This window comes from Osmerus eperlanus, chromosome 1, assembly GCF_963692335.1.
Source record: "Osmerus eperlanus chromosome 1, fOsmEpe2.1, whole genome shotgun sequence".
Lineage (NCBI taxonomy): Eukaryota > Metazoa > Chordata > Actinopteri > Osmeriformes > Osmeridae > Osmerus > Osmerus eperlanus.
The window spans coordinates 13380099-13407985 of record NC_085018.1 but is presented as its reverse complement, the minus strand read 5'-3'; the positions used below and the strand labels follow the sequence as shown (position 1 = coordinate 13407985).

General features: G+C 49.3%; 1 protein-coding gene across 8 annotated transcripts in view; it reads right to left on the bottom strand.

Annotated features, from left to right (window-relative positions):
- grip2b (glutamate receptor interacting protein 2b) overlaps window positions 1–27887 on the bottom strand; it is a 62515-nt gene that overhangs the window by 4863 nt on the left and 29765 nt on the right. For 4 of the 8 annotated variants that reach the window (XM_062461276.1, XM_062461330.1, XM_062461267.1 and 1 more), the window contains exons 2-20: window positions 19502–19579; window positions 16566–16701; window positions 15605–15750; window positions 14639–14725; window positions 14362–14437; window positions 12171–12316; window positions 11882–12029; window positions 11419–11588; window positions 7563–7730; window positions 6935–7087; window positions 6428–6614; window positions 5582–5727; window positions 5415–5495; window positions 5070–5133; window positions 4254–4399; window positions 3085–3229; window positions 1585–1724; window positions 902–1111; window positions 505–658 (exon numbers count right to left, since the gene is read on the bottom strand). In XM_062461276.1, the coding sequence (XP_062317260.1) occupies window positions 505–658; window positions 902–1111; window positions 1585–1724; window positions 3085–3229; window positions 4254–4399; window positions 5070–5133; window positions 5415–5495; window positions 5582–5727; window positions 6428–6614; window positions 6935–7087; window positions 7563–7730; window positions 11419–11588; window positions 11882–12029; window positions 12171–12316; window positions 14362–14437; window positions 14639–14725; window positions 15605–15750; window positions 16566–16701; window positions 19502–19579 (2581 nt within the window). Of the gene's footprint in view, window positions 1–504; window positions 659–901; window positions 1112–1584; window positions 1725–3084; window positions 3230–4253; window positions 4400–5069; window positions 5134–5414; window positions 5496–5581; window positions 5728–6427; window positions 6615–6934; window positions 7088–7562; window positions 7731–11418; window positions 11589–11881; window positions 12030–12170; window positions 12317–14361; window positions 14438–14638; window positions 14726–15604; window positions 15751–16565; window positions 16702–19501; window positions 19580–24543; window positions 24899–27887 lie in introns of those variants that run through there. The other 4 variants (XM_062461285.1, XM_062461304.1, XM_062461314.1 and 1 more) reach the window with 3 other exon arrangements.

Here is a 27887-nt window from a genome sequence, read left to right as displayed (position 1 = left end):
GGTATTACTTGGATGGTATCACTGTTGATGACTACATGGTATCAATGGTGCACAGATGGGCTGGGGATGTGACAGGGCATGGTGATGAACATGATGGAGCAAATCTGTCCAGTAATGGGCAGGATAGTGTTGTATGGAGATATGGAGGCTACATAACATTGACTCAGAACATTTCTCTGTAATGCTAGAGGGGTAAAGGGAGAGCAAACGAGAGAGAGAGAACTTGAGAGAGAACGAGAGAGGGGGAAGAGAGAGGGTGGGTGAGAGAGGGAACTGCTTGGGGTATTTTAGTAGGGTGTGGGTGCATGGGAAAATGTACCCTCGCAATGCTTTGTGTTAAGAGATCTATAAACAAACAAGACCTGTGTTTACGTTACTGTGAGGTTCATCACTCTCTCTCATGTCTGGAGATGAGTGTTTATAGTCTGTATATAGTCTGTGTATGGGTATCAGTGTGTGTGTGTGTGTGTGTGTGTATGTGTGTGTGTGTATCCTCTGTCTCACCCAGTAGGTTTGTCCCAGTCGTCCTCGCTGAAGCCCCCGTCACTGAAGGGGTAGTTCTTCCTGCGTCCAGCAGGGGGTGGGCTGCTCCTCTGGTTGGCACTCCTCCACTCATGGGGGTGCAGGGCCACTCCCGCGGCCTGATGTAGGTAGGTACCTGGGGGATGTAGGATGGGGGCGGAGGTGGGGCGGTGGGAGAGGAAGGATCTTGGCTAAGTCAGAACATCCCATACATGGAAATAGTGTCTGCTGACTGTCCGAATGAGTGACATTTTGTTTTATTTGTACCCGTAGGTAGATTTGTTCTGCAGTGGATGACATACATCTTCACAGATTTTTATTCAATCTGATAAAAGTGCTCCAAGTTCCAAGTTTTAAGCTGAAGCCAAGAGGCTCTAACCCTGGCTGCCGTAGCCGGCGTCGAGCCCGGAGCCGTCCCAGGACTCCATGGCGGAGTCGACACTGGGGATGGTGGTGGAGTAGATCTCTGACAGCTTGTTGGTGCGCTGGGAGTCGGTCAGCTCGTCTTCGCCGTCGCTCAGCTCCGTGGTGTCCTCCCCCTCCAGGTCCTCCTCCTCCTCCCCCTCCTCCCTCTTCTTCTCCTCCGAGGCTGGGGGAGGGAGGGAGCAAGGGAGGAAGTGGGAGGAGGAGGGGGAGGGAGGGTAGGGAGGCCGGGAGCAGGGGAGACAGGAAAGGTAGCGGCGGGGGGGGGGGGGGGGGGGGGGGGGGGGAGGGAGGTATATCATTGTCATCATAGTATTTCCTGGGACTAAATCATATCCAAGATTCTTTGCAGTTATTTGGACATATCATGGCCACTAAGAGCTCTATCTCCTCTGCTCAGCCAATCATCTTGTGGAAATACTTTGCCAGCTGTCTGGCTGTGTTCTTGTGCAGGCTTGACAGAGAATTCCTGCAGTAAGACCAGAGCGTGTAACTTACTGCTGGCAGCCAAGGGCTGCCATATCACAGGTCAGTCTCGAAAAAGTAACTCAACACACAAAACGCTTCTCTGATCAGACACACAACGTCAGCACATCTGAGCTCCCAGAATGCATCTGTCTCAGGTGGGCGTGGTCTCACCATCCAGCTGCTTCTTGATCTTCAGCGTGACCGTCTCCCCGGCCATCTGCAGCAGGTGGATGGCCTCGCTCAGTGGCTTCCCCTTCAGACTCACACTGTTGATGGCCAGGATACGGTCCCCTACGTGGATGGCCCCCGTCCTGCAGACACACACACACAGTGTGTGCATTCACAAACACACACACGCACAAACAGCATTCATACACACACGCATTAACACACGCACGCACAAAATTGTACACGTACCGTCAATTTCACCGAAATTAGGAAACTAACAATCAATTAACTTTTTACGAACTGGGATCCATGTATATATGAAAAAGAATGAACAGAAAAAAAAGTATCTTAAATGAACTTTTTGGCCGAACTACTAAATCCTCTCTTGGTGGCTGGTGTTGGGTGGCAGATCAGGGCCAGGGTTAGGCTTCACTCAAGGCCAGACTGAACCTTTAGTTATGTAAGCTGGTGTAGAGTAGCACTGCCCTTCTATACTGCCTGGCCCGGAGCATAAAGCAGTCCTAACGCGTTGAGCATCTATGTGTGTGTTTGTGTGAATGTGTGAATGTGTGAGTATGTGAGTATGTGAGTGTGTGTGTGTGTGTGTGTGTGTGTGTGTGTGAGTGAGTGAGTCACAGAGCAGAGAGTCACATAACTGAGACAGCACACATTGGAACTGAGGAGGAAACAACACACACAAAAACGCATGCACTCAAACACGCACACATACACACACACACATACACACACACGCACACATACACACACACACCCCGTCAGACATAAAAGGTTTTACACTAATGGATCGGCTTTCTACAGATTATAATGCATAACCCTCCACCAGAAAACCATTATAGTGTGTGTACTGTATTTGTATGCATATTGCATGTGTGTATGCATGTGTGTATGCATGTGTGTATGCATGTGTGTATGAAGCATGGGAGGTCATCATCACAGCTCTGCAGGGTGGACTCGCTGCGCTCAGCCCAGCAGTACCTTCACACTGCTGCCCCACCATGGGGGGCAGTACCTCTGGCTGCATACCCTCTACATCAAACACACCCGGAAGCATCTGAGCTATGTGTGGTATGACTGTGACGCAGACGACCCTCGCTGATGTCAGACCCCCTGAACCCTGCCATCGGACCCCAGACCCGACCCAGGCTCACCTGACTGCAACGCTCCGGCTCCCCATTCATCTCTGTCACCCCCCTCCCACACACACACACACACACACACACACACACACACACACACTTCACCCCCCAGACCTCTCCATCATTGGTAACCTGATCATAGGACTCTCCCCCCCCCCTCCCATCACACCTCTCTGTCAGATCTCCCCTCTCCACCAACTGGTTGGACCCACCAGTTCTTCATCCCCCCCTCCCCGACCCCCTCACCTCTCTTCCGACACCCTCCTACTTGGACCAGAGATGGTAACAGGGTCGTCACCGCTCCTCACCCTCTCACCCTTCTCCCCTCCACCTCCCCCAACCTCACCTCTCGGCCAGCCCCCTCCTGGTGAGCCCAGAGATGGTGATGGGGTCAAAGGGTTCCTCGGTGCCTGAGATGGTGATGCCTAGGGGGCCTCCGTAGCGCTTCAGCTCCACCGTGTAGATGATGGAGCCGGAGGTCTCCTGCTCGTCTGTGAACGCACGCATGAACACACACACACGCATGAACACACACACGCATGAACACACACACGCATGAACACACATGAGTACACCCCCCCCCCTCCCCCTGTGTCCGACATGCACACACACAGTGTGGGTTACAGTGTGCTCAATGCATAACTGGGTTCAGTAAATGAATGTCTCCCAGGGAGCTGTGCAAATACAGACAATGACAGAATGTTACACGTACACAGGATTCAAATGAAACATAAACATAATTCGTTTCACCATGGAGACACCTTGAATTTTCACCCGCCAGGGGGAACAGAGTCAGTAGTGTCTGATTACCACTGTGGTGACTTCCTGTCTGTCTGCTTACCCCTCAACACTCACCACCTCATCCGGTTACTAACTTAGAACAAGGCTAGCAGCCTGTGTTTTCACTGTCAATAATCGTAGCACACGGCTTTCTTTCGCAACCAACAAGGTGCCTCCTGTTATGTGTACTGTTTGGTACGTTTGTTGATATGTTTGTTGTACGTTTGTTCTGCTATTTGGGATCATTTCCACTTCCATTACGCCCTGTTCCGCAGAAGCGGCCCAACTGCGGTTGCCGTGGCAGCAGACGTTCTTCGGTGATGCAGCATGCCCGCTGATGTCCAGCCCCGCCCAGTTCTGAGAACTGCGTCATGTGACGACCGCCCCCCTGGGGGAACACACCTATTGGAAACCAGACTGCATGGCAACGGAGGGGAGTCGATTGATTGGGTGGTTTGACTGAATCTCACAGGGCCACCTTTGAGTTCCCTGAATATACAACACTGTGTACTATGTAAGGAGTCATGGTAAATGTTATCTGATCTACTATATTCGTCAAAATACAATGCCAATTGAAACAAAGGGGTGATCAGATTCATGGGTAATATCACCACCTTGTGATGGATCATATAAATGCAGGTCGAAAAACAAATGATGGCAAGTTTGAATGTGAATGAAAGTTGCTAGGTGATGAGAACACTAGGTGCTGCATCAGCACACACACGGGCCAGGAACCTGAGTTGTCTTCGTCCTTGCGTATCTTGAGCTTGACCAGGTCTTCAGACTGCTGCAGGATGTGCTCTGCGTCCTCCTTGGAGCAGCTCTCCAGGCGGACGTTATCAATGGCCAGCAGCTTGTCCCCGGGCTCCAGAGTACCAGTCCTGGGTGAAGGGGGGGGGGGGGGGGGGGGTTTGGGAGAGTGTGTGGGAGTGTGTGTGTCGGGGGGGGGGGAGGGGTGGCAAGGGTGGAAGGAAGCAAAGGAAAATTCACAGAAAAGGAGATGAGGAGGTCAGGGTGGTGAGAGAGGGAAGAAGGGAGGTGAGGATAGGAGAGAAAAATAGAAATAAAGATTATAACTAAGATTCAGTTTTATTTTTATACAAGGCTCCACTATTCCACCCGTCTGTTCTGTGCTCTCTGCCTAGCTGTGAATGCACAGCTGCTGGAGACATGCTGCCCTCTGCTGGACACACTGAGGCTGACCACTGCGTCTACAGACACACTAGAACTACCGCCTCCCAGGACATTTAACCATGCTGACCAAGTATCCTAGAACCCAACAGAATCAGTCACAACATTTCATTAGGACAGAACATGCCGCAGTATTCCTGAACAGTTCTAGATGTTACAGTCATGTCACAGTGTTTTACAGCACGGAAGTTCTACAACAGGACAGTATTGTAAGTATTCTACTGTAGGATAGGATAGTTAGAGCATGACAGTTTTGTAGAACATGGCAGTATTCTTGTACATTATTGTATTCTAGTACAGGACAGTATTTTAAAACAGGACAGTATTCCAGGACAGGACCATTCTAGAACAGGACAGTACCTGTGTGCCATGCTGGCCCTCTGGATATCTGAGATGATCAGAGGCTCTCCTGGCTTCTTACTGGCTGAGGAGGAAGAGGAAGAGGAGGAGAAGGAGGAAGAGGAGGCGTGGTCAGGCTGCAGCAGAGAAAGGTCTGGAGTAGGTGGAGGAGTGCTGGGTGGTCTACTGATGTATGAAAACCAACTCATGGAAACATGCTGTATATCACCTGAACAATGTTTAGACATTTTTACAGTGCCTGTGTGTGTGCATGTCTCGGTGTGTGTGTGTGTGTGTGTGTGTGTGTGTGTGTGTGTCTGTGCGTGTGTGAACGCGCGTGTTTGAAAGTGTGTGTCTAGGTCTTACCACTAATAGTGATTCCCAGCTCCACTCCTCTCTTCTTGGGAAGCTTAACGTGGAATGTTCCACTGCTTGGGACTACCGACTCTAAAACACAGGAAGTTAGCCAGTTAGCTGCTAAGTTAGCTAGCATGCTAGAAAGTTTAATACTCAGTTTAGTTGGAGGGACCAACCTGCCACATCAAACTCAATCTCCAGAGTGACCTTATTGGTCAGCGCGGCGTCTCGGAGCAGCTGATTGGCCTCCTCCAGGGTTCCGTCCTCCGTGGGGATTCCGTTGATGGACAGCAGTCTGTCTCCCACCTGCAGCAGACCACACCTGCAGACCACACGGCTTGTTAGACTGATCCTTAGATAAATCCTTAGACAGCTAGTTACTGCTCATTAGTTATACTTATTGTTAGATAACTCGTTAGACAACTAGTTGCTGCTCATTAGTTTGTGCTATAACCTGTTAGACAACTAATTGCGGCTCATTAGTGACAAACTGATCGTTAGACAACTCGTTAGTTAGAATGCCTACTAGATAACTCATTAAATAGCTAATTAGACTGCTTGTTAGACTGTTTGTTAGATAACTCATTAGTTAGACAGTTGGTTAGACTGTTGATAAGACAAACTGCTAGTTAGACAACAACCACAGTTAAACTCCTAGCTAGAGCACAGCTAGGTAGATGGGAAGTGGACTAGCTGAAGGACACATTGGCAGTGTGTCATCAAACCAGCCATCCTCCAGGTGTTTCTGTAACACGGTGTTACAGTGACTGACATATTATACATGTCACAGCGAGGAATCCAACTAGCAACCCCCCCTCTACATCACGGTGAGACCCACAGCATATTGGTTACATAGCAGGGGATGTGTGACACACATCACACCTCCTTTCAGTTCTCACATCCAACCAGTCACACACCTAAACACACAGCAGACCTGCAGCCAACACCACTAGGTGAGTATGGTTGCATGACTGTGTGTGTGTGTGTGAGGATGTGAGTGTGTGTGTGTGTGTGTGTCTCACCTCTCTGCGGAGCTGTCTGGCTCGATGAAGCGTATGAGCGGGGGGGCCGAGAGAGTCTCCGTGGCGAAGATGCCCCCCTGTATCTGGACTCCAAACCCGTTAAGCGGATCGCCTCTCAGAACCACCTCGCTGGTCTCAATGTGGACCACCTGACCTCCTGGGCCCACTGAGCTGGAGGACAAGGATACTGGAACAGATACACACACACACGTGTGAACACACACAAGCACACACACAACTATATACACACACACAGGCCTAACAACACTATTTACTATTTATGAATACACACTTCATACACTTGATATTCAGGACTGAATATCAACTAGTGATATTCAGGACTGAATATCAACTAACTGTCCACAGCAGTGACAGCAAGAGAGATAACAAGAGAGAGAAAATGAGAGAGATGGGGGGGAGTGAAAGAAGAATGACAGTTGGAGAAGAAAGTGAGATAAAGTGAGGGGGTGAGAAAGAGAGAGAGACAGGGAGTAAAGGAAAACTTACGGGAACTCTTGTGTTCTTTTTTCCTTTGCCTTCTTTTTAGCATGGAGTTGCGCGGGCTCATGGGAACTGTAGTTCTGGGCAAGGTGCTGGAGCTGAGGCTGCTGGGGCCCGAGGTGGTGGTGGAGCCTGGGGAGAAGCTGCTGGAGACCAAGGCTGGTGGGGGGGTAGACAGAGTGGGGTGGAGGGGGCAGAGAGAGGTGGTGGGGAGGGGTCAGGAAGAAGAGGGTGGTCAGAGAGATACAGTACATCAGTATTAAAATAGGGGATGAGTCGGATCTGCTGTTGTCACTTGTTCTTTAACAGAAAAAAGCTCTACAGACAGTTCATTTACTGTACTTCTCTATTATTGAAAGTGCCTGCTAAATGATCACAATGTTAAAGTCAATGTTAACTTGACACTGAAAACAAGCCACGTTTACTGTGATGCATTTTTTTTCCCCACAGTACGCCTAGAGTTGTATAATATAATGTATTATAATATGATTAACCCAAAGCTAAATATATATATTTTTTTTTTATAATGCAAGAGGCATGGTAGGAATAATGACTAATGAAAAATATATTAGATAGACAGACAGACAGACAGACAGCGGGACAGATAGACAGACAGATAGATAGATAGATATACATTTGCAGTACTCCTGATTGGTGGAGACTGTGCTGGAGGCGGTCCAAGTAGAAGTCTTGTTGTGGGAGTTCTGGGCGTTGGGGGTGTGGCCGAGCGGGGGGTTAGGGGTGTGGCAGAAGTTGACACATGGGTCCCAGGAGTGGGGGTGGTCGCTCTTCTGGACCTTCACTACACAGACAAAACAATGAACAGAGAAAAACAATAGGTTTAGGAAGATGAAATATCAGGTCTTCATTGTACAGTGGTGGTTGAGACACGGTTTGAATCCACATCTCGTACCCTGGCCTTCATCCACCGAGCTGAAGCCTCAGCAACGCCCTAGAGGATAGAATCCCCCCTGTGCCTGCAGCCTAATGTGAGTGTTAGTACCCCCCAACTCTGTGGAGATGACAATGCCTCAATGCATTAGTCTTAGTGTGGATGAGTCTCTCTGGTTTGTGAGGATGTACCAATCTCCTGTCCCCTGGGTTTAGTCCAGGCTCTACCAGACAGAACAATAATCAGAAATGAGTGCTATTGTCCCCCCTGGCCAGCTGTAATTAGAAGCTAATCCCCTGCCTGGGCTAACCTGGAAACTTGACAAATCTTCCAGCTTGTGCTTAATTTGCTCTGGCAGACGGGTCTGGCCACCCTCCAATTCAAACTGATTTCCCTCCGACCAGAATCTGGTCGGGCCAATCCCAGCTGTTTATCTGATAGGGGGCGGGTTAAATACAATGACTATAGAGATGTTTCATTGCTATGATTTGTTATATCTGTCCAGTTGTATCCAGAGTCATCTTGGTCTGGGCCCGTTGAGAAAGACCATTGGAAATAAAAAAATAACTGAGAGGTTCCGGACTCATTCACATTTGCGGACTGGTCTGGCGAAGCCAGCCATACTAACCACCCTGACCGGAAGAAACTACTCAGGACTGGATGACTGGCTGGTTGGAAGGCTAGCTGGTCAGGAGGTTTGGGTGTATGTGTGTGTGTGTGTGTGTGTATGTATGTGTGTGTGTGCTTGAGTTCTGCAGTCCCATATCGAAGGTGGAAACATGTAAGTAGTTTTAAAACCTTCAGAGAAGAGCAGTAATGACATTAATCAAACAGTCTCTAATTCTCTTCCTCCTGTCTCCTCTTTATCTCCTCATTGGGTGTGCTCAAGCCTTCGGCGAGAGCACAACCTTTGTTCTCTCACATATATATTATTATTATTATTTTTATTTCTTTTTGCCCCCCTAAAACTCAGTCAATATTTGGCCTACATAGACAACGTAGGTGTCAAAAGTTTCGTCTTGGTAGCGATTGAGTTTCTTCTATTGGAATTTACGTTCCGTTGTATGGTTTAAGTGGAAATTAAGTTTTTGTGGCGAAAAGTGAAGCTAACGGTGGCTAATTTGCTAGCCACAGTCACGGACGTTACTAATGTCACTACGTCACTAACGTCACGAAAACACGCGTGACTACCTTTGGCAGAACATTCGTTTCGCATCTGTTAACTTGGGAGATAGCTAGGCTAACTATAGCTTTACTGGAAGGCAGCTGCAGAAACGCCACAAGCAAAGAGGCCAGGGTGATAACTATTTATTACTTTGTGATATGACACACAATTGTGATGTGTAATGTACAGTATAAGCTGATATTATTAAGGAAGTACATCTACTTTCGGAAACAGTAGTCTACTATTTCACTGACATATTAGCATCATGACATTAGCCTGTGTTGCCCGGGCAACACATACTACAGTAGTCTATGATGTAGCGTTATCTGTTTTCAATCGTTAAAATAAACATTCCTCACATATATATTTTCGTTGTAGGATTTATTCTGACATTAGTAAACGATTTGTTGGTGAAATTACCATTACCTGTGGTTTCAAACCAGTGTTGCTCACTGCAACGCTGTAGCCTACGCGAGACACACTACAAAAACATCTACAGTACACAGCTGTTTAGGAAATCAAACGGCGACAGAACATGTTCGGCACTCCCCTTACTTAAATCAAAAGTCTCTGACCACTAACCTGAACTTCATTGCCACAGCCTAAACTTTGTCAATCTGTTCATGAAAATAATAAATTTCAGCCTAAACCTTACAACAGAACGTTAAATCGAATTCAACCAACGCAATCGCTACCAAGACGAACAGTAGTCTAGTACTGTACCGTAGTAGAATTTACCGGGGCAGCTTCTCCACACAGGGCTATATCGCATTTTGCGTTGTTACTGACAATGATCGCTACCAGTGAGCTTTTTATGAATGAGCGATTTTCCACTAAATAAATGTCAAGCTTATTTACATTTTTTAGGGCATTTTTTCAGTTAGCAGATGGTAATGTTTGAATCGCGATTCCATCTGCTACTGCCGGTAACGTCGTAGAATAATCTTCAAAGGGGGTTCTTTATTCATGAATGAATGCAATATGAGTAGGCTAAATGCCTGAAAATATCATGAGAAGGGAAAACTTAAAAGGACGTTTAAGTCATAGAGATTAGGTCAATTTTTACACCGGTCTGCCAAATGTATTCGTTGATTCAGCTATGAGGCTGCCTCTTGCAGGGGAAATGAGAAGACATCATATTTCATTCTACACTTAACTCGTATTTTGAGTTGTAAATGAGCAGCAAAAAAAGATGCTTTTAAATCTATGTAATCTTTATAAATAATAAGTAGGCCCTATGCATTTTTAGATAAAATATACAGAAATATCAGTTGTAAAAATGTCATTAAAAAACGGACCCCTGTGCAACCGACGCAAGCAAGCACACCCTACAATTTCCCCAGAAATTGTACCCTCTCTAGTTATACACTCTTCCCCCTCTCCAGACTCTCTCTCACCCTCTTATTCCCCCTTGATTTCTCAGTCTTTTCTATATCTATCCCTAGTTTTCTCCTCTATTTCCTTCCACTCTCCTGTTCTTCTCTCTCTCTCTCTCTCTCTCTCTCTCTCTCTCCTCTCTCTCTCTCTCTCTCTTACTATCTCTCTCTTCTCTAATCCAGGCTTTGCAACGCCTCAGCAGTCCTAAACCAGGTCACAGAGAATGTGCCAGTATGTGAATCAGTAAACACACTCTGCATGTTCCTAGTCAGAATGTGTGTGTGTATGTATGTTTTTGTGTGCAAATAGAACCTATGTGAAAATTATGACTAAATTCGCATCATTTACTGAGTAAATCCAGCGGTGCTGCAGCTAACTGCAGCACACTGACGCATATCCTCCAACAGGGCATGTCAGTAGCGTAACACATCGTATCACTCACTATGTGCTATCAGCTAGCATAATACTAAGCTCTCTGTGGGTGCTAGCAACTAGCATATCGCTAAGATCGCCGTAGGTGCTAACAGCTAGCATTTCTCTAAGCTCCTTGTGGGTGCTAGTAGTTAGCATATCGCTTAGCTTCCTGTGGTGCTAACAGCTAGCTTACTGCTAATCTTCTAAGTAGCACCACCACCCACATCTCTTTGTCACCAAGATTTGATGACCATGAAGTCTGGTGTCGGCGCTGACGCGACAGCACAGAGCTGGGAGCTCATAAGAAGATTATAAAGCTCATTTCAACACAACATCAAACACCCAGAGAGCAGGCACAAGTTGGCAGGTGTACTGTGGGACTGTTACAAAGTTTGTTCTGAAAACATAACATTAATATGTTGTATTGACACAGGTGTAGGCGTAGTGTATCAGAGTGAATACATTAGTTTAGTCTCCAGCTTCCAGCTGTTGGCCTCCAGCCTCTAGCCCCCGACGTTGAACCCCAAACCTCCATTCCCCAACCTTGAGCCGACATTAGACACCAGGTCCCCAAGTGTGCAGCCTTGATCCAGCCTCTATCTCTGTGCCCACAGAAACCAGCCAGCCCCCCCTGGTACCGACCCGTGTCCTGAGGCTTGCTGGCCAGCCTGCTGTGGTGAGCTGGCAGGATCTCCAGCCTGGCCTGGTCCGAGGTGCTGGCCAGGAGCTGCATGGCCTCCAGCACCGAGCAGTGCTCCGTGCCGGTCCCATCAATGGACAGGATGTGGTCACCGACATGCAGCGCTCCGCACCTGGTGGGGAGGAGGGGTGGAGGGGGGGGGGGGGGTGAGGGGTGGAAGGGTGGGAGTGGAGGTAGACAGGGGTGGAGGAGGAGGAGGAGGTGGGGAGTTTCTCCAGTGAGTGGAAGTTGAGGGACTGCAATATGTCAATCTGGATAACAACAGGAGGATTTGAAGATTTGTGTCCCTCATTGGCATGATTGGTGCTGGAGGGTTTTATGAACTTTCTATTATGTTACAACGAACAACACAATGTTGAAATGTTCTATCAGTCTAATCCATGTGGTCTTGTGTGCTGTTGTCACCTGTCCACCACGCTGGCAGCCTTGATCTTGTCGATGACAATAACCGGCTTGTTCCTGTGAGTGGCTGACGTCAAGGTAATACCCAGCGTTGCCCCTGGTGACTTGGCAATCTCCACCAATAAGGGTCCTGATGCGTTGGTTACTGTGTCTGAGAGTTGCACAGGAAGAGGAATGATGACCACAACTCCTGCAGCACTTTTGATGGTTCAGCACAATACAATATAATACAATACAGTATAGTACAGTTCAGTACAGTGTGTGTGAGGGGTAGTGTGCATGTGTGACTCACCCATTATGGAGACGTCGTACTCGATGTGGAACAGAGCTTCCTGGCCACACTGTGCCAGCACGCTGAGGGCATCGCCATGGCTGGCGTTGTGGAGGGGCACGCCGTCCACACTCAGGAGACGGTCACCCGCACGCAAGGTGCCCTCTCTGGAGGGTGGGGGAGGAGGAGGGAGGAGGAGGGACAGAGACAGAGAGAGACATTAGGATAAAAGATACGAGACAAACGTGGAGAGAGCGAGAGGAGGTAGAGAGGTGGAGAGGGGAGAGAGAAGGGTGAGAGGAGGTAGAGAGAGGTGGAGAGGGGAGAGAGAAGGGTGAGAGGAGGTAGAGAGAGGTGGATAGGGGAGAGGGGGATGAGGGAGATGAGAGAGAGAGGTGGTAGAGAGAGGTGGAGAGGGGAGAGAGAAGGGTGAGAGGAGGTAGAGAGAGGTCGAGAGGGGAGGAGAGGAGAGGGGAGGGAGATGAGAGAGAGAGGTGGTAGAGAGAGGGGAGAAAGTTGGAGGGAAAGGTGGGGAGGAATGTGGGAAGAGAGAAGAACGACAGTAGATAGAGAAGAGGTGGAGGAAGGCGAAAGAAGAAAGAGAATATCAACATTTCTGAGGTCAAACACCGGCATCAGTTGGCAGACAGGTTTTGTCTTGAGAAGCGGACAGACATTGTTCAGGTCTTTTGACTGGAGGAACTTTACATGTTCTCCATGCAGAACACTGAGACAGGAATGGAAGCTGACGGTTAGTGTGAGGAGCAGACAAGCAGAGAGATGCTGACCGACAGAGAGAGAGAGACAGAGAGAGATAGACAGAGTAGAGACATAGAGAGTAGAGACAGAGTTTGACAGACAGAGAGAGAGAGAGAGAGAGAGAGAGAGAGAGAGAGAGAGAGAGAGAGAGAGACAGTCTGATAGAGACAGAGAAAGAAATAGAGTTACATGTGGAGAAACGGTTTGTGTGAGACAAAGAGAGAGAGAGAGAGAGAGAGAGAGAGAGAGAGAGAGAGAGAGAGAGAGAGAGAGAGAGAGAGAGAGAGAGAGAGAGAGAGAGAGAGAGAGAGAGAGAGAGAGAGACAGGCAGACAGACAGACAGACAGAGAAAGAGACGGAGAGAGAGACATGTCTCAAACAATTACAAGTGATAGTCACGTGGGGGGAGGATGGGGTGGGGGAGCAGGAGGGACGAGGGGGCATGAGAGGGGAGCAGAAAGCAGAAGACAGTGAGGAAAAAAGGGGGGAAAGAGAAAAAGAGAGGGAGGAGAAAAGCATATTCTGTTCCAGTTTCTGCAGGCTGTCACATTGCATTTGCGGCTGTGCATCTCAAGCAAGCCTCTGTAGCCTAACTCTCTGCCTATCTCACTACCGGCACCAAACCACCACTTCCCCTCAGCACGCCAGATGTGACAGACGGAATAATTCCAGTTTCCTTTCAGCTGAGCACAGAACTCTCTCTTTCTCATCTCTCACTCTCTCTCTCTCTCTCTCTCTCTCTCTCTCTCTCTCTCTCTCTCCCTCTCTCTTGCTTTCCTTCCATTTCTCTTGCCTTTATCTCTCCCGTCCTTCCCTTCCCCTCTCTCCCTTCCTCCTTCCTTCTCTCTCTCTCTCTCTCTCTCTCTCTCTCTCTCTCTCTCTCTCTCTCTCTCTCTCTCTCTCTCTCTCTCTCTCTCTCTCTCTATCTTTTCTTTTTCCTCGCCTTCGCTCTCCTCTTTTCCCTCCCAGCTGGCTGACATCCATCCGTAGTGATTCATCTTGTTTTTGAGAGGACCAACCCTTGAATACTGTATGCACGTTCCACATTATTCATCAGGGATATCCAGATGTGATCTGGCAGGACGCCCTCCCAGAGTCCCCCTCTCCCCTCCCTCCTTCTCTCTCATCCCTCCATCTCTGCACACCTTCTTACAGCTGGCTGCCTGACTGGGCAGTGAGAGAGAGATCAGAGATGGGAGACAGAAGTGGAGAAGTGAGAAAAGAGGAAAGGGACGGAGAAACAGAGAACTCGAAAAAGAGGAGGTAGAGAGAAGATGAGAATTGCAAGAAAAGTGGGAATATTTCGTATGACAAAAGCAAGGGAGGCTGTGGATGAGGATAGATAGAGAGGGAGAGAGAGAGAGAGAGAGAGAGAGAGAGAGAGAGAGAGAGGGGGGGGGGGGGGGAGAGAGAGAGGGGGGGGGGAGAGAGAGGGGGGGAATCTGTCTGTCACCTGTCTGCAGGTCCTCCTGGTCTGACATAGGTCACCACTAGGGGGCGGGACTTGTGCCAGTCCTCATGGGAGCCTCCTGGAACGTCACACAAGTGAGAGGTGAGTGTGTGAGGGGTTTATGTGTGGCATGTGTGTGTGTGTGGCGTGTGTGTGTGTGTGGCGTGTGTGTGTGAGGGGTTTATGTGTGGCATGTGTGTGTGTGTGGCGTGTGTAAGTGTGGCGTGTGTAAGTGTGGTGTGTGTAAGTGTGGTGTGTCGTCAGGGGGGTTGTGCCATACCTCTCATGACGAAGCCAAAGCTGGTGCCCTCTTTCTGTAAACACATCTCGATGGTCTTAGAAATGACCCCTGAGGAGCTATCTGGAGCTGGAGGGGGTGAGAGGGACACAGAGGGAGAGAGGAGCAGAGAGAGAGAATGCAATAAATAAATAGAAAGAAAGAAAGAAAGACAGATAAAGAAAAGGGAAAAGACCGAGGGAGTAAAGGAAGTTTTAAGTGTGTGCAGAGAGACACAAATGTGTTTATTTGGACAGGGAGTAGCCCAGCATGGAAACATACACTGTCTGGTGGTGGTGTAACTGACTCACAGAACACAAATCTGGCAACCGTAATTGAGACCAGGCAACGCACACAAACATTCGACTGGATATCTCTTATATCAAACCTCTTACTAGTCTATCCTGTGTGCTCAAACACATTGCACTGAGACTTCACAGAGCTTGGAGAGAGACAGCTGTTACTAGTATGTGAGGATATCAGATGTACCGCTACTGTAGTGTGTACATTTACATTTAGTAGACACTCTTATCCAGAGCGGCTTACAGTAAGTACAGGGACATTCTCCCTGAGGCAAGTAGGGTAAAGTGCCTTGCCCAAGGACACAACTAAATTTTAGCATGGCCGGGAATCGAACCAGCAACCTTCTGATTAATAGCCTGACTCCCTAAGTGCTAGGCCATCTGACTTCTCTAAGGGCGTAGGGTATGATGTGTAAGGGTTAGGGTGTAGTTTGTAAGGGAAAATGTTGTAATAAGGGTTTAGGGTTTAGTGTATAAGAGTTTAGGGTGAAGAGTGTAAGGATATAGGGTGTAGTGTGTAGGGAAAAGGGAGTAGTGTATACGGGGTTAAGGTGTAGTGCATAAGCACATGCACCGTATTTTCACTCTGGATAAAAGCTTCAGCTAAATGAAGAAAAGTGTAAATGTGTAAAGTGTGAAGCCCGCAGCGTGCAGTTCTCCCTCCCACCTGTAGGGGGCAGTTCGTACTCCACCTCCAGCACCACCCTCTCCCCCACGTTCTTCAGCAGGCTAATGATCTCCTCGTGGCGAAGCTTCGTCAGGTTGATGCCGTTGACGGACTTGATGTAGTCGCCCACGTTGAGCTGGTCGCTCCTGGGAACAAGGGGGCAAACACGGGGCGCAGACGCTCGCTTGTTACTGGAATGTTCTATGACGTCAGGTCCTGTAGTAATGGCTGCATCATTGACAACAGTAGATGACTGCAACAATAAAACACATTCTCTCTCCTGAGTGGCACTCTGCAGTGAGGCTCTACACCCTCATTTAGATGGTAATTACAAAACGTGTGTAGCCACGCACACACACACACACACATGAACATCGACTACAAACCCACACGCACATCAAACACACCCTGCGGAGACACCCACACTCACCCACGCACACTAAACATACCCTGCAGAGAGACACACATACGCATACACACCCGCACACACCGAGCCCACCCTGCAGACACACACACACTCCCACACACAGGCTGTTAGGCTGCTGTAAGATAGTGTGTAGTCTGTGACAGAGATAGATCCCCAGCCTCCAGCCTCATGTTTTCCATGTTCACCAACCTCCAGATCTCCAGACACGTTCTCCATCCTCACACACGCACAACTACACACACACACGCTGACAAAGACAAACACAGACAGACATACACACAAATACACACACGAATTCAGACACAAACACATCTTATCATGCAGTTGCAGGGTTGAGATATTGAAGCAGCTACCAAGCTATCAACAAGTGGACAAGAGGAAGGCAGTGAATTGAACACACAGCACTGAACCACATCAAACATCTTTAGGTCCTGTGTGTGTGTGTGTGTGTGTGTGCGTGTGTGCGTGTGTGTGTGTGCGTGTGCGTGTGCGTGAGTGTGTGTCTCTGTAGGGTATGTTCAGTGTGTGTCTCACCTGGCTGCGAGGCCGCCAGGTCGCAGGTTGGAGACCCGTGGTTTTCCGTCCTTGTCGGTTCCTCCAGAGATGGTGAGACCCAGAGTGCTCCCCTCCTTCTTCAACAGCTCCACGATGGTGACCCCCCGCAGCGCTTCTGCCACAAACACACACAGGCAAGCACACACACACACACAGGCAAGCACACACACCCACAGGCAAGCACACACACACACCCACAGGCAAGCACACACACACACACAGGCAAGCACACACACACACACACACAAGCACACGCACACACACAGGCAAGCACACACACACACAGGCAAGCACACACACACACACACACACAGGCAAGCACACACACACACACACACACACACACAGGCAAGCACACACACACACACAAGCACACAGGCAAGCACACACACACGCACAGGCAAGCACACACACACGCACAGGCAAGCACACACACTCACAGGCAAACACACACACACACAATACAAAAAATGTTGATAAGAATCAAGACCAGCCAAGGCAAGGCATGGGGAGGAAAGAAGAGGAAAGGGAGGCGGGTAAGTGATAAAAAGAAGTGAGCCGGGGAGGCAAGAGGAGAAACCAGGAGAGGAGATAAAGTCAGATGAGGTGAGGAGAGTGGACTTGTGGATTCCAGGACACACCCGGCTACCAGTGGAAAACACTCCTTTTTCCTGGACAGTCCAGTCAGCTCATCCACGTTCCACCGCAGAACGCGCTGTTCTACAACTCGAGAGTCACAGTTCTCTGACACGTCTGACACCCAAGCACCTCGTTTCCAGACAGGTGTGTCCTCTGTCAACCTGAGGTGTGATCAGCTGACCCTGGTGCACTCTACCAGGGACATCTACAGAGACGCACCTGTTAGTAGACAGACACCATCAGACACTTCTACTTACTGTATTACTAACTGCCGTTAACACAGCCTCTTCTCAGCGTGCAGCCATACGACGACATGTTGTGGGGTTTTGCGTCCCTGCTAGTGGTTTATCTGGGTCTAGGTGTCACACACACAGGTTCCTCTCTCCAGGAGATAAGGAGCTTTTCAAACTGCTGAACACAGCGATAAAAAACCGCCGGCTAATCTCTGAGACGGGACCAGAGGAAAACGAGAAGCATTCTGCCTTTCATCCATCTCATTCTGCCGTTCCGCCTCTTCAGAACGATTATCTGTGAAAGGGCCTCCTCTCCCCCCCCCTCCACTCCTTCACCCTAACCCATCCATCCATCCTATTTCCCCTCCATCCCTCTCTCCAGCATACTGGTTTTCATGAGATGAGTGAGAGAGTGAAAGAGCAGCGTCAGATCAGAAGAGAGATGGAAGAGAAAGGAATAAAGAGATGATCCGGCACGTTCCTGAATTTGCCAGCCTCATATCAAGAAACTTTCACGACCACAGCGGAGGGACGAAGGGAGAGACGGGAAGACAGACATATACAGAAAGAATGACAGACAAACAGACAAAACAGACAGAATGACAAACAGACAAAACAGAATGACAGACAAACAGACAGAATGACCGACAGGCCGATGGACAGACAGACAGACAGATAAAAGCGACAGACGGAAAGGAGGACAGACGGAAATCTTCCCTGCACGGTTTTTCATTCGCCGAGGGGAGAGATGGTGTCCTCTGGATGAACCAGCCAATCAGAAAGAACACGAAGGACAGACTTTCCCAAGTGGGTGGAGATAATAATAGCAGTATCATAACCATAACATCATAAAGTCTAAATCACCGTGTTAGACACATCTCTAAACTGTGTCAGTACACATAAATATCAGTACACGCAGAAGTACATATCTCTACACAAAGAGAGATCCACACACTGATTAGAAACCCCATGTAAACAGGTCCATTAGATGAAACAGACAGAGATAATCGATATACTGTACATCTCTTCCTAGACACTTGCTGCTGGACCCAGAACTGCAGGGTGTCAGCAGGAAGTAATCAGCCCAGCTCAGAAACAGCCCCAGGGTAGGGGTGAACTTGTAGCACCTACCTGGAGCAGAGGGAGGAGGCCCACTACAGGAACAGCTATGGGGGGACGCTACTACGGGAACAGCTAGCTATGGGGGGGGGGGGGGGGCAACCGCAGTAACATTAGTTAGTTTCTACATCGAGACTAAAGTACAGCATAAAGAGAAGCAGATCAGCACCAGTAGACATGTGAGAGAACCCACCCCTGTCGCCTACCTCCACCCTTCTCTCCACCCTCCACATCCACTCCCCCCCCCTCCATGAGAAGAGATACTGTGGGCGTACAGCAGAGGGGTAGAGGTAGGTCGTCTGCAGACCTGCGGGATCAGAGAGACATGGCGACGGGGGGCGACGGCGGAAGAGAGGAAAGAGAAGAGAGAGAGCTATGGAGCTATGGCAGTGCTGTATGATCAGGCTAGCATGGTAGGCCAAATGAGAGGCGAGCCATTGAGGAAAGCTGTTGAGGCAGACTAAAGAATAGCAGGCTTTTTCAGACAGGCTACAGAGAGGTAGACCATAAAGGCAGGCTAAAAAGCAGGCTATTGATGAATGGCTATTGATGAAGGCTAAAGATAGACAGGCTATTGAGGCAGGTGAGACAGTCTGGAGAAGCAGGCTTTGCAGAAACAGGTTATGGAGACAGCAAAAATGGAAGGCTATAGAGGCAGGCTAAAGAGGCAGGTTATAGAGGCAGATCAAGGAAGCCACATCAGAGTCACGAGGCAGGGAAAGGGAGAGAAAGGGAGAGATACAGAGAAAGAGAGAAGAAAAATAGAGATATACAGGGTGAGGTAGAGAGAAAGAAAGAGAGGGGAAGAGAGGAAGAGAGAGAAGGAGAGGAAGAGAAAGACAGAAAGAAAGAAAGACAGACAGACAGACAGACAGACAGAAAGAAAGACAGAAAGAAAGAGAGGGGGAGACGGGGTAGTGGTACCTGGGATGCTGTGCCTCCGGGTGCCCAGGGTATGGTCTGTCCCTGAGGGCTCCTTGTTCTTAGAGTAAGGCCCGTCATCTGGGGGGAGAGAACAGCCCCGTTACACTGGGACCCCCGAGGGCCCGGGCTGGGGACACCCCGGGCTGGGGACACCCCGGGCTGGGGACACCCCTTCGGCCGAGTTGGCCTGGGCTGGGTGGATGGCGGGTGGAGGTGATGGCGCTATCGTGGCTCTGTGTCGGTGGGTGATCACAGTGTTTGGTCTTTAGTTGTGCTATAAAGTGAATCAGTCATAGCAACACTGAGGTGGGCCCCAGAGTTAGCTACGCTCCCAATCAAACAATGACTTGTGCTGTGGAGATATATGAGTGGAACATGTTAGAGGTAAGGTGGCTGGTGGTGGATATGGAGGTCAGCTGTATTCGTGTGCTGTGCACACACCAGCAGATTTGAAAGTTTAGGACGCTCAAACACACAGTTGTGCCTTCTGAACCATCCCTTTCATGTGTGTAGAACACAGCCTTACCTTTAAACAGTCTGATAGTACAGTAATAGATACCTCCACAAGTATCATTTACAAGTGTGTGTACGCAAGTGTGCGTGTGTGTTGGGAATCAAATACTTTGGTTGTACTCTGGGAGTGTTGACTGTTGAATAATTCATGCCGGCTGCAGTCTTGTCTTCCTCTAAACTTGATCCATAAATTAGTGATTTCAGATGTTGATGGGGGAGGGGGGGGGGGCTGTCATCAGGAGTTCTCCCTGGGGGGGGGTCCCTGTCTGCTGTTAGATGCAACAGATACTCTCCAGCGCACACACACACACCCACACACACTCTTATACACACGCTTCCTCTCGCACACACCAACACTCCCTCACGGACACTAATACACACCCACACACAACGATGTTTGTCATGAGACCAGAAACAGTTAATGTATTCATTTCATCCTCCCAACCATTATAGAGACATATTAGACAACACACTCATCATGTCTCCCTGTAACAGAGAGCAAGTTCTTTCCGTGTGTGTGTCTGCACGTGTGTGTGTGAGTATGATATGTGTATTTGAGTCTGTGAGTCTGTGTGTGTATGAGTCTGTATGTGCATTTGTGTGTGTGTATGTGTGTGTGTGTGTGTGTGTGTGTGTGTGTGTGTGTGTGTGTGTGTGAGAGAGAGTGCTTGTTTCCGTATGAGCACTTGTTTGTTTGTGTGTGTGAGTGTTTGTGTGTATGTGTGGGTGTGTTTGTTTGTGTGTGTGAGTGTTTGTGTGTATGTGTGGGTGTGTTTGCTGTTCTCATTATCACAGAAGCACCAGAGGATCTGCTGCTGCATATGGTGTCATTATTAGACCCAGATCAGGGCCCTAAGACAGACTATGCATACCAACTGTACCAGAGCAGTCTGGGCTGCTGTTACACCAGTTCCAACCAGCATATTTAACTCTAGCTTCCACTGGGGAGAAGCTGTGTGTGTGTGTGTATGTATGTGTACATGTGTGTACATGTGTGTGTGTGTCTGTGCAATAGTCCCTTCAATCCCTCTCCCTGTAATCCTAACAGCTTGGCAACAGATTAAAACATCATGCTAGTCACCTGCCGGTTTAGCTATGTGACTCACAACTGACACACTGTGCACACACACACACATAGGCAGGGTAGAGATGTAGCTAACTACAGCTGTAAAGTGAGGTTTGAGTGCTTCCAATGAACCCCTACCCTCACACGTACACACACTTACACACACGCAGACACACACATGCACATATGCACACCCACCCTGGCCTGTGACCGAGGAGCCCCCACATGCTCGGTGTAGGGGTGTTCCTGCATGCATGATCAAAGCACTTCTCTCTCCACTTCCCTCTCCACCTCTCTCTCTCTCTCTCTCTCTCTCTCTCTCTCTCTCTCTCTCTCTCTCTCTCCACCTAACTCTTTCTTTCTCTCTTTTTCCCTCTACAGTATCTCACTACTTCTATCCCTCCTTCAATTTCCCTCATTTCTTCTTCCCGTTCATCTTTTCTGTTTCCTCTACTTATCTCTCTCCTTCGCTTATCTCCCTCGACTTATCTTTCTGTTTCCCCAGTTTCCCTCCCTTTCTCTCCCAGCTCCCTATGCTCCCCTCCCCTCTCGATCTACGTCTCTCTCTCTCTCTCTCTCTCCCTCCTTCTCTCTCCCATCTCCCTCTACGTCTCTACATCTCTCTCTCCCCCTCTATCCCCTTCTCTCTCTGGGGATTCAGTACAGTTCCGGATCCGAGTACGGGGTGCTTTGCAGAGGATACGATCACTAAGAGAAGAGATGAGCTCTTCTTAGAGGGGGTCAGAGAGACCGGAAGGAGCGCTGGGCCCCCCCACAGCCCTGATGGTGCTGCTGTTCCCCTGCCCACACAGTCACAGCACTCCCCCAGAGCCAACAGCACAGTGTGTCACACCATGTGACACTTCCTTTTCTTTTCAGTCTTGGTTTTGAGCGAATACGGGTCACTGTACTGTTGCTATGGGTGTTGATGTAAGTCACGCAACAATAGTGTCTGCTAAATGAATACATGTCAATGTATTGTTATACAAGTTATAAAGGGTTGGCAGACTTGGTTCTTGGGATTCATGAAGCAATGAGTAAGAAAGACAGATGGCCGTTCTCCATTGACAACCTCACTCGACAGCACAATCCGGAAGTGAACAAGCCCAGGTCCCTAACTTGGAGACACCATCTACCAGAGCACCAACACCCAGTCCCTCACACTCTGACGCTAAAAGTTTGTTTTCAACTGATAGAAATTCTTCTGATAAACAATGTCCGTAGATTGTCACAGGTGCTTCAGTGTGGGGGTGGATCCCAGCTGAATACCAACTGATGGTGAGGGTCAGTCGGGCAGGCAGCTGCTAGGGAGCCCTCACACACTCCCTCCATGAGAGACACTGTCCTAAACAATCCTCTCTGATTACCCAGACTTGCCTCTGTCCTCTGCGTTCCTCTTGGCAGGTTGGTGTCGTCATGGAGACGGCCCCACATCTGGATCCTCCGATTGGACAGGAAGATGGTTAATTAACTATTGTCTTCCCTCCATCTCCTTGCTCTCTCTATCTACCCCCCCTCCCTTTCTCTCTATCCCCATCTCTCTCCTCCCTCTCTCAATCGCTCCCCCCCCCCCCCCCCCCCCCATCTCCCATTGTCTCTCGATGCCAGCCTCGGGAAAGAGCAGTGCGTGCAGTGTTCAGGCAGTATTTAGTCTAATGACTGGTTTGGTAAATTACAGTGTGTGGCAGAGATGCTGAGAAGAGGATAAGACAGGAGCCTTCTCTGCTTTATCCGTGGTAGGGAGAGGGGATCGAACCCCTATCATCCACCATTAGGCCAAGAGGGCAGCAGGGTTAGGGTCGCGGGGGCCACCGGGGTTATCGAACACAGCCGTCAGTGAGACGATGGCCTCTGTTACCTCCTGTCAGCTGAGGTCTGAGTGTGATCACCTCTTTCTTCTCTCTCTACTCTCTCTCTCTTTCTCTCTCCCTCTCTTGTGTCTCTTCTCCTCTCTCACTCCTTCCTCCTCTCCTCTCTCTCCTCTCTCGGTGTCTACCCCCTTCCTTTTTCTCTCCTCCAGTTCAAACACCAAGCCGCCCCCCCCGCCACACTCTCTTGCCCGCATCTTTCGTTCATCTGTCTTCCTCAACTCTCCCTCCATCTTTCTTCATATCTTCTTTGGGTCCCTCTTCTCCCCCCTGCTCCCCTACAGGGAGACATTATCCAGGCCAGTGTAGCATGACAGGAGTTACTGCTTCTAACCAAATGCTGCCACACTGCTGAGTTGTGGAGGAGCACACACACACACACACTGACACGCGCACGCACGCACCTTCACAGGAAGACAAACAGACCTAGACACACAGACATACAAGCCACACACAGGCACACATACACACACTCTCACACATTGACAAGCAACACAAGACGGAGACAAAGACATCCACAAGCAGACACGCACACACACATCTCTAACGGCCTGGCACACAAACACACCACACACACTGACAAGCCACGTGCACACACACACACACATTCTCCTCTAAGGCCGGATGTGTGAGTCACTCCCCACACAGTAGGACGGTAACAGAGAGTGATGTCCAGGGAGACATACTGATATGGTGCTAACACAGTTCACCGAGGAAGACCGTGTTTTAACATGGCAACAGCGCACACACACACACACACACACTCACACTCAGTCACCTGAGCCGAGTACATTATGCCCTGACTGTTTCTTTGAAAGACTGTTCCACAAAATGACTTTTTAACTGCTTCTTTTACAATGATCTCTTGTTCTCAGTCTGCCTGTCTGACTCAGCAGGACTCAGCTGTAGGCTCTAGTCTGTCTGGGCCGGCGCAGAGACACAGTCTACATGGAGAGATCAGGGGATGGAGGGATGAAGACATGATACAGTTAGGATCCAAAAATGAAGGGATTAAAGGATGGGTAGAAAATGAACGAGTGATGGACCGAACGAGCAAAGGAAGGAATTGATTGATGACGGTAATAATGAACGAGCAAGCGTGTGATCAAATGAACGGAGTGATGAATGAGGTTTGAAGTCAGTTGTTGAATCAACGGATCCGTCAATGATTTCCCGCAGACTTGTAACATCTACCACACGTCAAACTCGCATAAATCGTCTAGTACGTTCACCGAGCAACATCAAAAAACAGAACACATACCTTCAAACCAGTAACTACCAAGATGACCAGCACAACGCAACACATTAGCACAGCACCTGACCAGTAGACCTGACATTTAAACGTTAACCGCTTGGCAGACGCTTTTATCCGACGTGACTCAGAACAGGCACATTTGTCTACAGGAAGTGAACTGATTCTATGTCCCATAATGCCATTCTCTTCTGAAGGAACAATACAGAAACAATACAGAACTGCGAAACAGCAGCTGACTAAAACAACATGCCGATATATGCCAGTCCAAACCCACAGCAACATCTCTCCACCACGATCGTGCGGTGTCTCTCAGTCCTAAAGCCTCGCCGTGCCGTCTTACCCAAACTGCTCGTCCCGTCTCTCCTCAGTCCACACAGCATGACTGGAGAGGAGTCTGAGTGAAAATGACACCCGAGACTAGAGAGAGACACAGAGAGAGAGAGAGACAGAGGGAGAGAGAGGGAGAGACAGAGAGAGACAGAGAGAGACAGAGGGAGAGAGACAGAGAGACAGACAGAGGGAGAGAGAGGGAGAGACAGAGAGAGACAGAGAGAGACAGAGGGAGAGAGACAGAGAGAGACAGACAGAGGGAGAGAGACAGAGAGAGAGAGAGCTAGAGAGAGACAGTCCACAGGAGTCCGGAGGCTCAGAGTCAGATGTGGTCCTAGAGAGAGAGACTCAGAGCAGGGAGTCACAGCAGGCGAGTCCAGCATGCAGGTCTCGGAGGGTGGAGTGGTACGTGGAACTTCAAGCTTGCCTGTCAGCGAGGGGGCGGGTGGGTGTGGGTTTGGGGGGTGGGGGTGGGTAGGAGGGTTGAGAGGGGCTGGCTGGAGGTGGGGGAGGGGGGGGCTGGGAGCAGCAGAACAAACACAACTGTCCCCGATAGAGAGAAGGAGAGAGAGAGAACCTATCTGAGTACAGCCACACTCTCCTCCTCCCCTGCCTCCTCCTCCTCCTCTCGCTCATCCCCCGCTCCCTCTCCCCCCCCCCACCTCCCCTCCTCCGGTATCATCCACGAAGTAGCACCACCGCTCACCACACCCTCTCTACAAACGCGAGCCCCGCCCCTTTCCCTCGCTCGTCCCCTCTCTCCTCCCGAGAGTCTCTCTCACTTTCTCTCCCACGCTTCACTTCTACTGTATCTGTCTCTCTCTCACACACTCTCTCTTTCTCTCTCTCTGCCCTTTCCTCCACCACTCCCCTCCAGATCACAGATCCATGCCCTCTTCAGCACTATTGTCAACCTTCCGCCCGCATCTAACTGTCCACTGTCGTCATGGTAATTACTCAACCTTATTAAATGCCACAGTGTCAAATAAAGATGAGATCATTATTTCAGTAGCTGTGGCTAACCGAGCCTGATATGAAACTAAATATCCTTTCCCCGATTTCGCCAACCAAGACACCCCCTTCTTTTTCCTTCCCCTTCTCCCTCCCTCCCCTCTCCCTCCTCTCTCCCTCCCTCCCTCCCTCCCTCTGTCTAGATACTCAGTAAAGGCTACTCTGTGCAACCCACGACACACACAAACAAATTCACGCACATTTGCAACATCCATTTGCAGATTTTCATTCTCTACTCTTGATGACTATGTTGGTGCAGCAGATGGTCTGCACCTCTCTGTCACCAACCGTCTCTGGAGGAGGGGATCCCTCATCGAATTGCTCCTCCCGAGGTTTCTTCCATTTTTTCCTTGTGTTCCGTGAGGGTTTAGGTTGGTTTAGGGGCAGTTCTATGGGCGTATGTGAAGCCCTCTGTGACATTGGTTGTAAAAAGAGCTATACAAATTAAATTGTATTTGATTTGACATTTACACACGTTACAACACAGATTCAAATCCATTCCCAAAGCTAAGTATGCCTGCTGGGTGAGAGCTGAGAAAGTCACAACCTTTCTGTCACTCAAACGCTCTCTCTCTTTCCCTATCTGTCTCTCTCTCCTTCCCTCTGTCTCTTTCACCACCCACCCCAACCAACACACACACACACACACACACGCACACCTCAGTCCTGCAGCCATCCCATCTGGACAGGAGAACTCTGACACTGGCCCCTACGCATTCACAATTACATCAGCAAATGAACCCATATGCACACACACACACACACACAGTTACACACACACTCGCACAGATGACAGCAGAACACACACACACTCACATCAGAGACAGGGGGTGATGATGACACTTATCAGAAGTTTCCTTCTCTCCGTGGCGACAACGTGTCTGTCTGTTTCATGTGCAAATGAATCCAGACAAGGAGGCTTATGGGTAACCACTTTGAAGAGCTGACGCTATCCCTTGGTGTTTTTGAGAAACTATCTCTCTCGCTCTCTCCGTCTCTCTCTCTCTCTTGCACAGGCACACTCATTCTCACACACACATAAAGCACACACACATAGGCATGCACATACACACATACACACGCACCAAACACAAGGATTGCCCACACCTAATAAACAACCATCAAGCAATCAGCAAGTTCCCTATCGTTATCTCACAACTGGAGACGCAAATTACTCTCCGAAATCTCCCCTCTCACTCTCTTCATCTCTCTCTCCCCTCTTCCCTCGCTAGCAGCTGAAACACATCTCTCATTCCCTGTCTCTGACATACACACACATTCTCTCTCTCTCACACACACACAGACACACTCAAAAACACAAAAGACACAGAGTCACAGCTTTGACATAATGGGGCCAAAGGATCTGTGTCTGTGTTTGTGTTGCTGCGTTCCAGCAGACAGGACAGGCAGTCGTCACCCTAGACAGAGAACATCTCAAAGCAGGAGACAGGAGCCTCACCCACGAGGAGGAGGAGGAGACAGGAGTCTCATAGAGGAGGAGGAGACATGGAAGGAAGACGCAGAGGAGGAAAAGTAGAAAAAATGTGGAGGAAGTGGAGGAGGAACGGAAGGAAGAAGCAGAGGAAGAAGGGGAAGAGGAGGTGATGGGGTTGGACCAGAACTAGACCGGCTGCTCTGTTTGGGGTTCAGCTCAAACACTGACCTGTGTCTCTACTGGCCTGTGTCTCTACTGACCTGTGTATCTGGCCTGTGTCTCTACTGGGCTGTGTCTGTACTGACCTGTGTCTCTACTGGCCTGTGTCTCTGGCCTGTGTCTCTGGCCTGTGTCTCTACTGGCCTGTGTCTCTGGCCTGTGTCTCTACTGTGACAGGTTTGTGTCTCCTGAGGAGAGTGGAATACATGACCTACAGTAAGACAGCCGCCCTGCTTTATTTTAGTATGCAGACTGCCCCCCACCACCTTCACTCTTCCCTACCTGCGTGGAGATGAAAACAGATAGCAAAGATGAGAGAATGGAACAGGGGTTCCCCTGACATGGAGAGCGTGCTTTAGCAAGACAACTCCCTCTCTCCTTTTATTCTCACTACTCTCCACTCCTCTTCTCCTCTCCTCTCCTCTGACACCCCCCCCCCCATACCCATACGCTAGTCTGCATATGAAGGCTCATAAAGCTAATTAATCTCAGGTGGATAGACAGAAGAACGGAGTGCAAGACACAGAGGAAGAGAGAGAACACATCTGACTTGCAGATGGGCAGAGAGGAGGAGGATGAGCGGATGTCAGCCCAGGTCATCAGCCATGATGAGACCTGCAAGCTCAGCATCTCCATGTATCGATCTATATTCGGTACATCTATGCTCTCCCTAAACCAGTCCTAACCAC